Genomic DNA, 18,159 nt, shown 5'->3' with positions numbered 1-18,159 from the left:
CCTCCCCCTTGCACCATTCCTTTAGCCATGTATTCATCTGAAATATCCTTCTATTTCTACTCTGACTAGCACGTGGCACTGGTAGCAATCCTGAGATTACTACCTTTGAGGTCCTATTTTTTAATTTACCTCCTAACTCCCTATATTTAGCTTTTAGGACCTATCCCATTGGTACCTATATGCACCACGACAACTGGCTGTTCACCCTCCCCCTCCAGAATGCCCTGCAGCAGCTCCGAGACATCCTTGACCCTTGCACCAGGGAGGCAACATACCATCCTGGAGTCTTGTGTGCGGCCGCAGAAACGCCTGTCTATTCGCCTTACAATAGAATCCCCTATCACTATAGTTCTCCCACTCTTTTTCCTCCCGTCCGGCTTGACAGGGTAGATGCAGGGAGGATCTTTCCCCTGGCTGGGGAGTCTAGAGCCAGGGGTCACAGTCTCAGAATAAGGGGTCAGCCATTTAGGACTGAGATGAGGAGAACTTTCTTCACTCAGAGGGTGGTGAATCTTTGGAAGTGTCTACTCCAGAGGGCTGTGGACGCTGAGTTGTTGAGTATATTCAAGGCAGAGTTCAATAGATTTTTGGATGTTAAGGAATCAAGGTATATGGAGATCGTTCGGGAAAGTGGAGTTGAAGTAGAAGATCAGTCATGATCTTATTGAATGGCGGAGCAGGCTCGAGGGGCCGAATGGCCTACTCCTGCTTCTATTTCTTATGTTCTCTCTCAAGATGACGGCATTCTGTTCGCACCACTGCCAGTCCACCGTTGCCCTTGCTGCTGCCTGTCAGGCAGCAAGCCCAGACCGCTGCCGCCCATGCTGAGCTGGTGCAGTCTGCAGCCGGGCCTTTTAGGGCCAGAGCTGCTCGAGGTCGTCCTACAAGGCCATCTGAAGTCTCTCCCATGGAAACTCAGCAGCTTCCACCAGCCATGCTGTAGCCACTGGGGGAGCACTTCGTAGGAGAACTAGGACAATCCTAAATGACAGGCATTAAGGGATTGCACAAGGGTGATGAGTTCATATTGTTACTGTAAATATGTGTGAATTGATTTTTGATAAATTTATTAATTTTGTTTGGAATCTTTTGTGGTGGCTCTCACTTCAGCTTGGTGCCCAGGAATACGCTGTGATATTCTGTGACAGAAGATGGTATGATATGAATGTGGGATCTGGGGTTTTATTCGTTGGAATCGGAGTCTGATGAGGCATTCACGGACAGCTCGTCTGGAATGGGGATTGGCTGCCTACCTCCTCCCTCCCTCCTCGTCCTCTTCCTCTTGCTCCTCTTCCTCTTCCTCTCTGTCGTCCTCCTCCTGAGGTAGTCCCGCATTCTCTGCTGGCAAGGGCTGCGCCCTCATGATGGCCAAGTTGTGAAGCATGCAGCAGACCACCATGAAATGGGACACCCACTCCGGTGTGTACTCGAGGGCTCCTCCCGAGTGGTCAAGGCAGCAGAACCGTTGCTTCAGTAGCCCGATGGTCTGCTCAGTGATGTTCCTGGTGGAAACATGGCTCTCATTATATGAGTGCTGGGTACAAGTGTTGGGGTTGCGGAGGGGAATGATGAGCCAGGTGCAAAGCAGATAGCCCTTGTTTCTGAGCACCCACCATCGACTTTGCTGTGGTGGCTTGAAGATTGCTGGCACATCAGACTGACGCAGGATGAAGGCATCATGACTACTGCCAGGTTAGCGGGCATTGACCATCTGGAAGTGCTGAGCGTGGTCACACACCAACTGCACATTAAGTGAGTGGTAGCCTTTGCAGTTACGGAAGATCTCAGGATTGTGATAAGGCACCTGCAAAGCCACGTGGGTGCAGTCGATGGTGCCCTGCACCATGGGAAAGCCCGCTATCCTGGCAAAGCCACATGCGCACTCCTCCTTCTCTCTGCTCAGAGAGAAAACAACGTAGTCCCTTCTCCTGGTGTACAGAGCTTCAGTGACCACCCGGATGCAGTGATGGACAGCGAACTATGAGATGTTAGTTATGTCTCCTGCTGCAGACTGGAAGGATCCGCTGGCGAAGAAATTGAGGGCCACAGTGACCTTGACTGCCACTGGGAGAGCTGTGGTCGCCCTGCTCTCAGGCTGCAGGTCTGGTTGCAGGAGGTGGCAAAGTTCTGTGACCACCTCCTTAGTGAAGCGTAGCCTCTTAATACACTGCTCCTCGCTTAAATGGATATAAGAGAAGTGATCTCGTAAGACCCTAGGTGGGTAAGGCCTCCTGTTAAGAGCCCTCCTGGCCCCCCTCTTCCTCCCTCTGCACGCATCTTCTCCCCTTCTTCGCTGCCCCCTCTCCCTAAGATACTCGAGCACGAGGGGGACTACCAGTCGAGCCCCCATGACTGTGAGCAAGTGTTGTGAACAGAAGCCTTTAAATAATAATGATGGCATTCTCCATTTGCAACAACACTCCCTGTTACTTTAGAACATTGCAAGAAGTTTATAAAGCTGCTGGAGTTGCAGAAAGTTGAACAGAGCCAGTTAAATTGAACAAAAATGTCAGGTGCAAATAGTTGCTGATGATCCCTTTAAATACTGCTGCTGGATCCTCCTTCCTGCTTGTCAATGATTGCTCAGCTCGTCACACTTAAGGTAAGTTGAACGGCAAACTTGCAGATCGGGTGTCAAGTGAGCGTTGCACACTCACTGACGTCACGATCTGCATCATTTCCATGATCTTAGTGATCGCTGATATCGGCAGCGCTGCCGGCCATCCGAAAATGGCGGCCGCCATGGGACCCACTGGCGGACGAGCGGCAGCCGCCATTTTTTTCGCCCAAATCTGGCAGTATTGGGTAGCGCTAAACCCCCGAATTTCTAGGCCAATCTGTTTTAGTGATGTTGATTGCAGGATAAATGCTGGCCAGGACACTGAGAGCTCCCCAGTTCTTCTTTAAATAGTGCCATGTTTTTTTTTACATCCATCAGAGAAAGCAGCTAGGGCCTCGTTTTAATGTCTCATCCAAAAGACGGTACCTACAACATTGCGGCCTTCTCTCAGTTCTGCACTGAAGTGTCAGACCAGCTACCACTGAGCTATTGCTGACATTTAAAAAAGACATTAATACAATCTTAACTTTCTGTTGACGGAACAAATAGAATTTGTGTTGTTTCGGGCTAGGCAAAGATTCTTTGACCAAGGAGATAAAGCAGGAAGATTGGTGGCTAGACAGCTGAAACAGGTGGAGCAATTCCAATGATTAAGAATAGGTTGGGTATTCTGTGACAAGTGGTTCACCACCTTGCCTGTGAAAACCTATTCATCATCTGCAAAGCTCAAGTTAGGAGTGTTATGGAGTGAACAGCACTTTTCTGGATGAGTACAGCGGCAACAATACTCAAGAAGTTCGACATCATCCAGGACAAAGCACATTCCTTTATTAGACTCAATATACACTGCATCCATCAGGACACTTTGGCTGCAATATGTACAATCATCAACTCATCAAGGTTACTTTGACATATTCATATCAAACAGTGACAAATCAGATTAGAACTGGTACAAAACTTACCACACAAGACAGACATGAAAACTACCAATTAACAGTTTCAAAAAACATCCAGTCAAAAGTGGTCTATCAGCAACAGCTACCAATAGCAGAGAGCGGAAGGGAAGCCAAACAAATTGCTGCAATTTTTTTGGAAATTCTTTTCTGCCACGCTCTTGCTTCCTCCTGTAAGCTAAATACTTATGACATAATAAAGACATAAAAAATTATTAAATTTATCTATATAACAACCTTTACTGTGTTTGAAATACCTATAACAAAGTTTTCTGTCCGAGGTTTGTGCCTGTGTAAGAAGCCTAAGCCTTGAGTTCACACAGGTTCCCAGAGGTATTACTGTTCACTGAAGAGATTCAAGCTACAGTAGTAAGTTACAGCTGTGAGCATGCACATCTGAATACAACTCACAGATTGTTTTAATGATTGAGAGTAGGACTGACCGTTCACAGAACATGCCAGGAAACTTGTTTGTAAGTTCCAACCCACCCTCTGTTCTGGTTTATCAATATAGAGTTACTGCAAATAAACATCCCTGGGGAAACCAATATTAGGACTGTAAAATTAATTAGAATTTGTACTTTTTAGATGAATCATCAAAAATAAAATAAAGCAGGGCTCATCAGTTTTTTCTGGGGTTTTTATAGCATCTTACTTAGGTGCCAAAGTTCAAAGTGTAATCATTTTATTTAGTAATGTATTCTTAATGCTTGCACTGTTTTATTATGTTCATACTGAGTGTTCAGAAACAATGATACTTTGTGCAAACAGATAATGCCCTCTGGATGGACTAAACCATTATTTAAGTTTAGAGGGAGGCTCTGAATAGAAGTCCTGAATTTAAATGTTTTACCAAAAGGTTCTGCTTAAGTACACTAAGTATTATTCCAGAGACATTTGGTAAAGAAGGAAAAGTGCAAATAAAGAACATTAAACTTGATAAATTCCACGGTGTTTGCTACAAAAAGCTGCACTTAAATAGATAGACCGTATCGGTAAAGAGCTGCTACCCCAAATTATATGCAGAGATGTATTTATTTAAATGTGATATGTGATGGACAACGCTATTTATTTATTTACTTGCTGTTCAGAGAATACTTAATTCACAGTTTTTGGGGCGATCCCTTACAAACTTTTTATTCCAATTTTTTTTTTCAGTGGATGTATGTGCCTTTCCACATTTCCACATCCCAATATCCTCAACTGTGAGTGACAAAAAAGATCTGTAGTAATATATAAGCGGTACATCTTGTGCTTATTTCCTGTCTGCCATGCCTCAAGTGTCACACTCAAATTTCTGTATCACACTTGAAAGAAAGTTTGAAGAAATAAATATGGTCATTTGACATAGGAGTCTAGAGTGTTTGTAACCTTTGAGTGGCCTTGCTATCACATTTTTTAAAAAGAAGAAAGGCAGGGTAGTAACTTGAAGGCTGAACAGCAATTAAATTCTGGCATCACCCATTGTTTACTTCACAGAAATTAGACTTTTGTGGCCTTAAACATGGTGCTCAGAAAACAGCATATCATCCAACTTGCCCTGAGCAACATCATGGAAAACCTGCTACCTGTAGTAATAAAAACAGCAGTATGGCTCCAGTATTTCATTGCTTGTTATAATGTTCTCGTCCTCATAAAACAGTGGATCATCTGACTTACCGTGAGCAGTGCCATGAAAGATCCACCAATTATATATTAACAATGTTGCATCTATCTTGCATTCATAAATCTGTCAGGAAACCAGCGAAGCCCTATAAATTAAGTTTAAAAGAAACTTTCCTTAGTCTTCATGGACCATCAGTGATCTGTGCAGTGGAAACCCTGCTAACATGTGAACAGGGATTCTGTTACACGTCAGGCAAAGTTACAGTGGCAGAACGAATGCAGCTCCAAGGAAATTCCCAGACACTTACATAAATAGTATGGAGCCCAAATTTTTGAATTGGGGTAAACAGAAAAGGAGATTTCTGCCCGGGGAGCAGGAATTTGGGGTGAAATGGATCCACCCTGTTTCTGCCCTGTTTCTAGTCCATCAAAAATTCCAGTTGGAAAAGTGTTACACCCATTTCCCAACATCTTAGCACAACTTTGGGAGCGTATCTGGGGAAGTTCCTTGGATACCCCAGGAATTACACCCTCATTTGAACCAATGGAAGTCTCACTAGCTGAGTGCTGCCATGAGTTCCTTTGAGACCTCAGTAACGAACCTTTGACTGCCGGAGACAAAGAATCGGATTGATTACCTTTAACAATATTGTATTTTATTCCCTTAGGAGCATAACAAAAATGAACTCACTTTATACTTCACCCCTTTCCAGGCCTTGGAGTCTAGTGGAGTGGGTAAGGGCCGTTCTGACTTCCACTGGCAAAACAGAGCAAGTGCCTCTAGAGGGTACTTGTACGCACGGGCTGCACCCCCGCCCCTAATTATGATAATGATACCATCTCTACTATGTGGAAGGGAGTGTTGGTTGCTGGCCATGGGCAGCTGGAAGTCCCACTCTGCCGCAGGTGGAGCAAGGGCCCTGGAATGTCAACTTCTATAACCTATTTGGCTAACAGTTATTTCTAAAATGTTTCTAATTCTGTCCAAAATTCAATTACTTAATAGATAAAATAACCCAGTTGTTTGTTTCAGCCAAAATTGTACCAAATTGATTGATATATGATTACATTATGTTCCAACTTGCATTTTTCAGAGTGCTGACCCTACCTCTTCTACTAAAGATACACATAACCATATTGGAGAAGAATCCAACTCAAGACTGCAATTAGCAAGTAGTCTTAATGTTTTGGAGGAGCTGGATACCTCTTCACCTCTCTCAAACTTAAATGGGGACCAGCCTTTTGATATTCTGCAGAAGTCTCTTCAGGAGGCCAATATCACTCAACAAACCTTACAGGAGGAAGCAGATTTGGCAGCCGGTATTACTTCTACCCAGGAGTTCTCACAAACTCAGCTTCACCCTGCATCTTTTTCTCAGGTTTCACAGTTATCTTCTGGCGCTTCAGCTGTAAGAGGCCTGACACAGCAGCAGATGAATGTAACACCGTCTCCCATTTTACAGCAGGTTTTGCGAACTCCCTTTGCAAATAATGAAACTAATGTACAGCCTGGCTTTTTTCAACAAATGGGCATCAACAGTGTTGCCATTCAGCATGTACCCAGTAGCAACCAAGCTGGTGGAATTGGACCAATTCAGCTGATTGGTTCATTAGATACTCAGCAGCCTGTAATGACTCTTAATCACCTTGAAGGGTCTCAGTTTATATCGAAGAGCAGCGGACAGCCATCTGCTCTGAACTCGGTGTCTGTAGGTGGTTACAATATGGCCTCTCTTCCCAACCAGCAACAAATGTCTTTGAACACATCTGGTTTAAATGAAACTGGTGGATTGTTGCTTCAGAGGCGAGTGACAGCACTTAATGGAAACACTTACTATGGAGCCTCTAATATTGGCCAGGTACCGCAACCTATGTCTGTTCATTTTAGTGGTAATAATATTCAAACAGCATTGCCTTTGCATAATATTATCATTCAAAGAGGTCCTGTACCAAGCCAGCCTAAAATTTCACTCAGTATTCAACCCAAGCCTGCTCAGATGAATCAACAACAAACAGTTTACAACATCAACAATTTGGAATTGCAGACAGCGTTCAAACTCCAAAATGAAGTAGCATTACAACAGCAGCAAATGCAGCATGGCCTTCCTTTTGGCTCCACAAACTCTTCTCAAAGTTCAGCAGTGGGCCCACCACTGGGTGTCAATATTACAAAACAGCAGGTACCTAGAAAGTCAGGTAGACCACAAGTTTTAAATCAAACTGGAAGCAGTATCATAATTCGTCCTCCTATTGGGCAACATGAACCTCTTGTATCCCAGAACCAGTTTTTCATTCCTACCAGCCTAGCATTAAATATGAATTCAACTGTTCAGCACCTTCAGACTGCAAATGGACAGATTCTTCAAAATCGAACAGTACCCACCCAATTGGTCTCCAGCCAAGCAGCTTCTGAATGTGTTCTAACAAATCGGAATTCTTCAGGTACGATGCTGGCTACCCAGTCTTTTTCAGGCCAATTCTTGAATAATCAGAACTCTGCTGGACAGTCGGTTGCTGGTCAGAGTGGTATGGAGCAGGTTGTTAATGTTTCAGGAGGTCAGCTGTTAACAAACCATGGCTCGTCACAGCTAATTACTGGGCAGGTTCCACTCCAGCAGGCTTCACAGATGGTATTTAATCTTCCAACCAGTCAAGGTGTACAACCCACTGCTGGCTCAAGCATTAATACGGGAATATTTAAGCAATCCGGGCAGAATGCAGTCCGAGGAAGGTCACTGCAAAACCAGCTTACTGTTTCAAATACACCTAATTCAATGTGCTCCAGCTACGTGTCTACAGTACAGCCTGTAATAACATCAGCAAGCAGTGGTGACCATGTCACACAAACATGTTCCAGTGGTAACATTGTAATGGTTTGTCAGGGGGAGCAATCTCTTGTGACTGTACAGTCTGCACAGCAGCAGCCACCACACTGCCAGCAACAGTTGGGTATGAATCAAATTTACCGGATTTCTAATCCATATCACCAGAATACCAGTGTAATGCAACCCTCACGACAGGTCGTATTCAGCCGGACGGAGATGCCAGTAACACAAACCAGCAATCAGCAGCAATTTCTGTACTCACAAGTAGGTGATGAATGAATGCACTAAATTTGTGAATGATAAATTTTAAAGAAAAGAAATGCTGTACAGAAAAGAACCTTTTCGATCACATTGCCTGAGGAATTCTCTATTGCAAAGCATTGAAAAATATGAACAATAATCTGTTGATTATATTGGTGCAAAATTCCATACACACACACAATCATTAGCGTACCTTTAAAACTGCTAGCAGAGAAGAGTGAAAATGAAGGAATTTTTTCATTAAATTATTTGTCTCTCAAATGAGCATAAATGAAACATTTTTCCAGGGTTGATTGCTTTCTAGACTCTTAGCAAATTCAAATCACACCTCATCAAATGACTGCAACAGAGTCTGTGAAATATGTAATTATTAATACTAAATATAGGTAATTATTGTAAACACAGATTGTTCTCAGCACTTTTTTAGATGGACTCTGATTCTGGTATGCATTATCCTTCAATATAAAGGAAAACAATTTTTAAAATTTTCACATCTATTCTTATGAACACAAATAAGGTAGAACCTTAGCATGCTAATTTCATTATCAATGTTAATGTTCAGTTCTATGCCAACTTAATTTCCACTATTTACTGTTATCTTCCACATGTTGTCTTTTTCATTTTCTTTTTAAAATTTGTTTCTAGAGTTTTGCTTCCCATTTTATTTAGCTTTTCTAACTTTCAACTTATGACACTGGTACCGCAGGCTGATGATTGCATCCTGATATCCCAACCAGAAAGGGGCTCTCTGGGTTGCATCCTTCCTTATGCTTCCTCCTCTTCTTCTTCCACCTCTTCTGCATCTTCCTCTTCTGAGTCTTCCTCTTCGCTCTGCGAGCAGCTGCTGAAAATCTGAAATAAAAGCATAAAATGCTGGAAATACTCAGCGGGTCAGACAGCATCTCGACCTGAGACATGAACTCTGTTTCTCTCTCCACAGATGCTGCCTGACCTGCTGAGTATTTCCAGCATTTTCTGTCTTCTCGGAGGCCTTCCTTTACCATCCGAGACCTTGCAAGTGTCCAGCAGCACTCCCTACACACTTAAAAACTTTTAACATGTATTGCACCAAGCTACTACTTCAATAAAATTTAAAAATCCAGTCCAAGAGCTTAAATGAAAACTTACCTGAAAGATGTGTTTGTCCCTTTAAGATGTACTGACAGCATCTCTGTCAGTCTGCTGAATGCTGGGTTTTCATGGCGAGCTTAGGACCCAGTGCTAAGGTCGAAGTTTGCTGAGGTGACGTTAAGTCGGCGTTGCATGCTGACTGACGTCGCCCTCTCTTTTACATTTCCAGGGCCAGCGCTGCTATCGGCAACGCTAAGGCCCTCACCAAAATGGTGGCCACCGAGTCCCGCGCCAGAGAAGGGCACTACCGTGGCGGCCGCCATTTTTCAACCGGATCGCGGCTGTAACTCGTGGCGGTAAGTGGCCCAATTTCTAGGCCTACAGCTTCATGATGAATTGCTGTAGAAATTTTTTTTTTTTAATTTCACAGTTAAATTAACCTGTGGTATGACTGTGCTTCAGCCGCTTGTCATTTATAGTTGTTTCAGTTAAGTCAGAACAAGAACAAAGAATTACCATGATTAGTTTTTTAAAAATCTATTACTAACTCTGTTCCAGAATTTTATAAATATAAATTAATATATCAGAATTGTAGCTGTGTATTAATTTGTAAGTTTTATTTTCTAAAATTGGGACAACATATGCAGTTGTGCAATTGTGTGAACAAATGACCATAATAGTGTACTTAATTTGTGCCTGTAAAATTATGAAATATTGAAATCTACAAGTTGTAAAGTGCTTGAAGTCTGAATATTACCTACAAAATATACTAGATGAAATTTGTAATGTAATACTCTGATATGTGGAAATAATAAATGCTGCCTAGATTTTGTTCAGTTGGATGCTAGGTGGATTAGTGCATGATTGTATTTATTCACTAACATGGTTGCAGGCTCCAAAGAAGATGATGGCAACAAGTAAGCACCAACCAGTCACTAGCCATTCCTTGGCTAGCTTGGGGCAGCTCTCCAATCAAGTTTCAGCTTCTCTCTTTGGAAGTCAGACCCTGCCCTGTTCTGTTCCAACGGCTCATGCTGCTGATGGCCTACGACAGCCGCACATACCCAGCTTATTGAACAGTACAGGGATTCTAGGCAAAACTACATGTCTGGGTATGTAAGGGAAATTTTCAGTGTATATGAGCAGAAGTTGCAACAAGACCCATTGCCTTGCATTTCTACTATGTTAAGAATAAGTCTTGAAATTTTTTTTTATATACAGTGCACTGCATGAAGAATGTACTATAGTAGTGCTGTGATGAGGTACATAGAAACAAAGTAGAAGTAAAAAGAAAAAAATGCTGAAAATCTGCAAAAAGCAGATATTCCTGGAAATACTTGTCAGCATCTGAATAGAGAAAACATGAGTTAATATTTCAGCTGCGAAGCCAGCATCAGAACTCAAATTGGCTACATTTCTCAATAATACTGAAGTAAAACCAAGGGCAAGCAATGTATACAAACATAGAAACATAGAAGATAGGAGCAGGAGTAGGCCATTCGGCCCCTCGAGCCTGCTCCGCCATTCAATGAGATCATGGCTGATCATCCAAATTCAGTACCCTGTCCCTGCCTTCTCCCCATATCCCTTGATCCCTTTAGCCTTAAGAAATATATCCAACTCCTTCTTGAATATATTTAATGAACTGGCCTCCACCGCCCTCTGTGGCAGAGAATTCCACAGGTTCACCACTCTCTGGGTGAAGAAATTCCTCCTCATTTCAGTCCTAAATGGCTTACCCCTTATCCTTAGACTATGACCCCTGGTTCTAGACTCCCCGGCCATCGGAAACATCCTTCCTGCATCTAGTCTGTCCAGGCCTGACAGAATTTTATAGGTTTCGATGAGATCCCCTCTCAATCTTCTAAACTCCAGTGAGTATAAGCCCAATCGACACAATCTCTCCTCATACGTCATTCCTACCATCCCAGGTATCAGCCTGGTGAATCTTTGCTGCACTCCCTCCATGGCAAGAACGTCCTTCCTCAGATAAGGCGACCAAAACTGCACACAATACTCAAGGTGCGGTCTCACCAAGGCCCTGTACAACTGCAGCAAGACATCTTTGTTCCTGTGCTCGAACCCTCTTGCTATGAAGGCCAACATACCATTTGCCTTCTTAACCGCCTGCTGCACCTGCATGCTTACCTTCAGCGACTGGTGCACAAGAACACCCAGGTCTCTTTGCACTTCCCCTTCTCCCAATCTATTGCCATTCAAATAATAGTCTGCCTTCCTGTTTTTGCCACCAAAGTGGATAACTTCACATTTATCCACATTATAGTGCATTTGCCATGTTTCTGCCCAATCACCCAACCTGTCCAAATCGTACTGGAGTTTCACGACATCCTCCTCACAGCATACCCTCCCACCCAGCTTTGTGTCATCTGCAAATTTGGAGATATTACATCCAATTCCCTCGTCCAGATCATTAATATATATTGTGAACAGCTGGGGTCCTAGGACCGATCCTTGCGGTACCCCACTAGTCACTGCCTGCCACTCGGAAAACGACCCGTTTATTCCAACTCTTTGCTTTCTATCCGCCAACCAGTTCTCTATCCAAGTCAATACCTTGCCCCCAATCCCATGTGCCTTAATTTTGCACGCTAATCTCTTATGCGGGACCTTACCGAAAGCCTTCTGAAAGTCCAAATATACCACATCCACTGGTTCTCCCTTATCTATTTTACCAGTTACATCCTCAAAAAATTCCAGTAGGTTGGTCAAGCACGATTTACCTTTTGTAAATCCATGTTGACTTTGTCCGATCCCGACAGCAATTAACTGTCTATATACATTCTTACAAGACTCAATTTGCTCCTAACCAGATACTGTTTGTTTTTTTTTAATAAAAATGAGCTAAAGTATTATTTACCTGCAAGTTTTTCTGGGGATTGTTAATTTTATCCTCATGTTTGAATTATCCACTCACAAATTAAATAATTTGCTTCTATCTACATTATCTATTTAAAGATTGATGCTGTTAGTTTGCATTTTGTAAAAAATAATGTTCTTGTTGAACAGCTAATTAAAGACACCCCCCCTGTTTCTTTAGTAAACCAGCTGGTCACTTTAACTTGCTTTAAATCTTCACATTCTATATTAAGGTTTACATGATTCTATTTCTTAAATGTCCTTTATAAAGTGATGTTCTCTACATTTATATATTGCAGCTGTGCAAATGAGTGACAGTCAACTTCATAAAACTGCTGGTACTTTACAACAGCACTTGGGACAACTACATCCACTGCAGGATAAACTATCAGGACAGCCAGAGATGCAGAACATTTCACAAGTAGGTTGGTGCCTTTTATGGTGTCTCTGGTTTTCTGTCCAATATAATTTTCAATTCTATCATTTCAATTTCTAGTAAAAATGCAATAAAATACCAATGGCTGGCTTTGCCACCAAGTTAATGAAAGTATCTTCAAATTTCTTAGCGAGAGCCACATTTTAATGATTGAGGGATGTGTAAACACGCATTCCAGGAGATGTAATAAAGTTAAGATGAATATGCTGGATACATTTTTGCACAAATATTTAAGCTTAGAAATTAAAATGTAGTTTTCATTTAATATTAGCCAAACTTAAAGTTTTACTTCAAAAGGAAAATTTCAGTTTTTACAAAGCCACACTCAATGAAATATGATCCTAAATACTTTTGTGGATTGCTCCAGTATTTTTACTCCTAAATAGTAAACAGCAATATTACAATTGCAGTGAAATAAAAAGAGAAAATGCTGGAGATACTCAGCAGGTCAGGCAGCATCTGTGGAGAGAGAAACAGAGTTAACGTTTCAGGTCGATGACCCTTCATTAGAACTGACCCTTCATCGACCTGAAACGTTAACTCTGTTTCTCTCTCCACAGATGCTGCCTGACCTGCTGAGTATTTGCAGCATTTTCTGTTTCTTTTTCAGATTTCCAGCATCCACAGTATTTTGCTTTTTGTATTACAATTGCAGTGATTCTTTTCCTATTTCAAAAAATTATAACTCAATTAATATTTTTCTGTATATCTATTTGCAATGTTAAATGCAAGAAATCTGCAAAAGTACTTTTTGTACAAGATGTGCTGTAAAAATATGGTTATTTTGATGACAGCATAAAGCATTGAAAAGATTAATGGAGAATGCAAAGCGTGATATATATTTAAAATTATTGTGGATTTGTCAACCATTTGAACCATCTAACAATTTTAAACATTTTATAATATAGCATGTAATACTCAAATGCTGATTTACTCTAATGGAGCACCTTCAAGTGGTAGCGTGTTGCTATAAATTGGAATTAGCTTTTTTTTAAAAATGCAGTTAATGGAATAGGTCTAAAATTCTGTATTACTAGTAGGTGAATGAATAGGTTCTTTAGCTAGTTCAGTCAAACTTGGTTGATACTCAGATATTAGAAAACAAGTTTTTCTTTATATAGAACACTGTCTTGTTCATTTTGCTAAACAATATCAAAATGAACAAGACAGTGTTCAATATAAAGAAAAACTTGTTTTCAAGTAGTTTGGAATGGTGTCATTTGGAGTGGCATTATGCAAACAGAAATGAGTCTGAACTGTTCTACAATGCCACACCTCCCACCAGTATTCTAATCTGCTAGGAGATGAGTCAGGCCCATAACTATTGACATGTTGATGAAATTGCTCTGTAGTGCCTGTATTATTTCTAATATACTTGTATATAGTTTTATATCAAAAGTTTATTTCATTCTAGTTCGATGGCCAGAATGGGGGACAGAAGAGACCTGCATCAAAGCAACTTACTAAAGAAAGTTTGTATGTATATTTGTTTAGCAGCATACTGTATGTTTTAAGAATTTTAAAGCATTTGAATAAATACTACCCAAATCAATATTTTCTCTAACTGTTTCTCCACTAGCCCACCATCCACTATTAAGTCACCGCTTCTGTCGCTCTGCTCCATCACTGCCATCCCTCTGCTTTTGATGCCTTTGTCTCTTCCAGGTCCTTCATGGTCCTCACTCCTCCCAGATGCCCTGGTACAATCGCTACCTTTACATCCTCAAATTTGAGGGCCTCAAGCTTGTGTGCACCTGCTGCATGACCAGCCTGGTTGTCCACTGCCAGATGTGGCTTAAACGTCTCAAGCTGCATTACTTCTCATGTTCTGTGACTAAATCCAGGGTCATTCTGAGCAACTCCAAACTTCTCATCTCCACTATTAACCACCTTCTTCAGACTCCTCCTCCATCCCATTGACTTCTTGCCTTCTATACCATCCCAGCCCCATTAAAAATATTCAGCAAACTCTCCCCCAGCCCTCATCAGATATATCTCCTTCATGAGATCCATCAGCTGCTTCTTTGAGTCTTTTCTGCCCCAGATCCTCTCCAGTCAGCTATTATTTTTTGCATCAATACTTGCTGAAATCGTTAAAAAGACACGTGCCATTTTAACCGTGTGCTCGATTAAGGCCCACACAGTCTCCAGTCCACCAGCAAATGCTGGCGGCATCAAGGAGCCTGGCCACCCGAGGCCCAGGTGAGTGATATTGAAACAAATCCCCACAAGGATACCTTGAGCTTGCCCTGCCCCAGGCTTCCTCCCCGCTGATTGTGGAGTTACTGACCCCCTCCCCCTCCCCAAAAAATCCTCACTTACCTTGCTAGGGGACTGTTTCCATGGTTTCCCAGCAAGCAACCTGACCTACAACCAATGTTGACTCCTGTCCACCGGTAATAACATTATTCCTGATGGCTTCGGGCAGGAGTCAATGTTGGGGTATGCAAGTTATGTCAAGGATTTAAAATCTCCCAGACCTCACCCTCCAGGAATCTGTATAGTTTGCTGCCCGCTTCGGTCCTCGCGCCCTCGATTCCTGCGCCAAGTTAAAATTGGCCCTTAAGTTACTATGGATAACAAAGGTCGTGCAGGTCATTTTTAGTTGCAAAGCTACTTCATTTTATATTAACTACAAACATTTCATTGGATGGCTTAGTTACTGGTGATAGTAAATTGCTATATGATAAAAACAGAAAATTGCGTTCTAATACAGGAAACTTTCTGGTATCCGGCACTGACAGGACCGAGCTGGTGCCGTTAGATCAAAACTGCCGTATAATCCAGCCCTAATGTTAAAACATACAGAGCTTTTCAGCTCCGTGTGAATCAACAAACCCTGTTGCTTAGCAACAGCTTCAAAACAGTCGGCTGCAGCTGCAAGCGTCTCTAGCTGAAGCTGTTGCTTAGCTATAGACCTTGCAGAGCCTGACTGGGAAAAAAAAAGCAACGAGAAGTAAAAGAACTTATAGAAAACGGCTCCTGCATTTTGCCAGTAGATAGAGCTTTCCGGACTTTTAACCTCCGGTTAAACAAAAGTTTCCTGTAGTTGTTTAGTAGTCATGCAGTTACCATCCATATAGCTGTAACACAGCACATTCTGGCCATTGTTTAGTTTTATATTAACTGTCTAAAATGAACAAGTTTAAAAAAAATTAATGATTGACAACTAGTCTCATTTTTATTTCCCTTTTTATGTTTTTATTTAAGGATTCTTCAGCAATTACAAGAAGAACAAAGAAATGTTCTACAACCTGACTATAAAACTCCCTTCAACTCACTAGAGGATGCCATGCAACGGCTTCTTCCATATCATGTGTTCCAAGGGAATCTACCTTCCCAAGAGGAATTTCAGAAAGGTAAATTTGTATCAGATGTATTAAGCTATGTTTTTATGCAGCTACATATGGAACTTTAGCAATATTGTAGTCTGTAATAATTGGAAATGATTTACTCCTAGCCTCTTCAAAGTCCTTTTACATTAATGGCCCACTACAACTGTAAGATTCTTCTGTAGCTTGTAGTAGCAAATGTGCAACAGTTAGCTTTATTAACTGTAAGTGAATACAACAGTTTGGAAAAAAAAACTATGAAGTGCAAACAAAGGAACTGTGTTATAGTTGTATATTGTAAGGCTGAATATGAGATTGGGTGCATTGGTAGCAACAAACGGCAAGGGTGTATTTTCAGGTGAGCAGGCCTTGGGTTTCTTTCTCTCCTGAAATGCACAGAGCATCATTCTGTGGTCAGACTGCTATTTAAGAGCAGAAGGCAATCATGCTTTTGGTCCAATCCCCTCATTCAACTATTGAAATGTATATTAATTCATATAAATTATCTGTTGGTATCTTTTCACTTGTTCAAAACTAAGAATGCGCTGAAGTCATTCAGCGCATATTTAAAACAAGCACTGCTTTGGAAGCCACTTCAGCCATTTTGAATATTGTATTCTAAAGGAGAGGGGACTTTATTTTGCTGCAGTACTCGGTGTTCATTCAATTTTTTTGCATTGTTTTTTGTCCCATTCCTTGCAGGTTTCAGTAGTAGCCTAGTTTTTGCATTTTTTGATTTTTCAGCAGCTCCCTATTTTCTGTTTGTGGTGGCTTGGTGGCAGCTGCAGTTTAAGTTTCAACAACCACAGTTCTTAAGATGGACATCCTGCTGGGTATACCTGTCTATTTACTGGTTATAGAGGAGGAAGAGGAGGATCTGAGGAGACATAAGAGGGAGATCTGTTAACACTGAGGTGGTCTTGCAGCATTCGCTCTTACCCGGCAACTCGTGTCTCCTTCATACAAGTTCCATGATGTGAACGGCTCTGCCAGTGGCTGTCAAGGTAACCACAGCCTTTAACTTCAATGCTGCTGGATCCTTTCCAGCAACGGCAGGGGATTATATGCCAAATTGCACAACCAGCAGTGCTCCGATGCAACAAATAGATGACAGATGCCTTGTTTGCCAGAACTAACCCTTTCATCCTTTTTCTGAATGAAAGCAAGCAGCAACATGAGAGAGGACTGCACTTCTTCTGTGTTGCACAATTCCCCAATGTGAAGGCCATTATTGATGGCACGAATGTGACCATATAGGCCTCTAATTCAACCCCACACTGTCAAAAGTAGAATGAGGTTTCACTCGACTAAATTATTCTTTGAATCATAGGCACAAATTTATGCATGTGCATCCTGGCAGAATCATGTTTTCCTCACTTTGCAGCAATCAGTATTTCCCCAATTATTTGAAGGGACAATAAAACTGGATGGTTAACTCCTTAGGGACCAAGAATATCCAATGTCATAGCTCTCTCAGCCAACTGAAGCTGGACAAGAAATATTGGAAACAACAGCAACTTGTATTTATATAGCACCTTTAACAAAGTAAAATGTCCCAAGCTACTTCATCTATTATAAGAGAAAATATTTGACACCGAGCCACATAAGAAAAAACTAGGACAGAAAGAGGTGGGTTTTAAGGAGCGTCTTAAAGGAGGAAAGCGAGATAGAGAGGTGTTTAGGGGTGGAATTCCAGCGCTTAGGGCCTAGGCAACAGAAGGCACGGCCATCAGTGGTTGAGTGATTATAACCAGGGATGCTCAAGAGGGGTGCAGATAGCTTGGGGTGGGGGGGTGGTGTTGTGGGGCTGGAGGAGATTACAGAAATAGGGAGGGGTGAGGCCATGGAGAGATTTGAAAACAAGGATGATAATTTTGAAATCGAGAGGTTGCTTAACCAAAGCCAATGTAGGTCAGTGAGCACAGGTGATGGGTGAACGGAACTTGGTGCGAGTTAGGACACGGGCAACCGAGTTTTGGATGACCTCAAGTTTACGTAGGGTAGAATGTGGGAGGCCAGCCAGGAGTGCGTTAGAATAATGAAGTCTAGAGGTAACAGAAAGAAAGACTTGCATTTATACAGCGCCTTTCACGACCACCGGATGTCTCAAAGTGCTTTACAGCCAATGAAGTACTTTTTTGGAGTGTAGTCACTGTTGTAATGTGGGAAACACGGCAGCCAATTTGCACACAGCAAGCTCCCACAAACCGCAATGTGATAATGACCAGATAATCTGTTT

General features: G+C 41.9%; 1 protein-coding gene across 1 annotated transcript in view; it reads left to right on the top strand.

Annotated features, from left to right (window-relative positions):
• Positions 1 to 18,159, top strand: part of bicral (BICRA like chromatin remodeling complex associated protein) — a 136,984-nt gene that overhangs the window by 83,781 nt on the left and 35,044 nt on the right. Inside the window, exons 5-9 of the mRNA XM_085980788.1 lie at positions 6,213 to 8,207; positions 10,168 to 10,387; positions 12,452 to 12,573; positions 14,003 to 14,064; positions 15,799 to 15,947. Of these exons, the coding sequence (XP_085836914.1) occupies positions 6,213 to 8,207; positions 10,168 to 10,387; positions 12,452 to 12,573; positions 14,003 to 14,064; positions 15,799 to 15,947 (2,548 nt within the window). The remainder of the gene's footprint in view (positions 1 to 6,212; positions 8,208 to 10,167; positions 10,388 to 12,451; positions 12,574 to 14,002; positions 14,065 to 15,798; positions 15,948 to 18,159) is intronic.

The sequence above is a fragment of the Somniosus microcephalus genome, chromosome 3 (genome assembly GCF_052327205.1).
Source record: "Somniosus microcephalus isolate GS21.2 chromosome 3, FLI_Smic_1.0, whole genome shotgun sequence".
NCBI lineage: Eukaryota > Metazoa > Chordata > Chondrichthyes > Squaliformes > Somniosidae > Somniosus > Somniosus microcephalus.
This window is presented reverse-complemented; position numbering and strand designations above follow the sequence as displayed.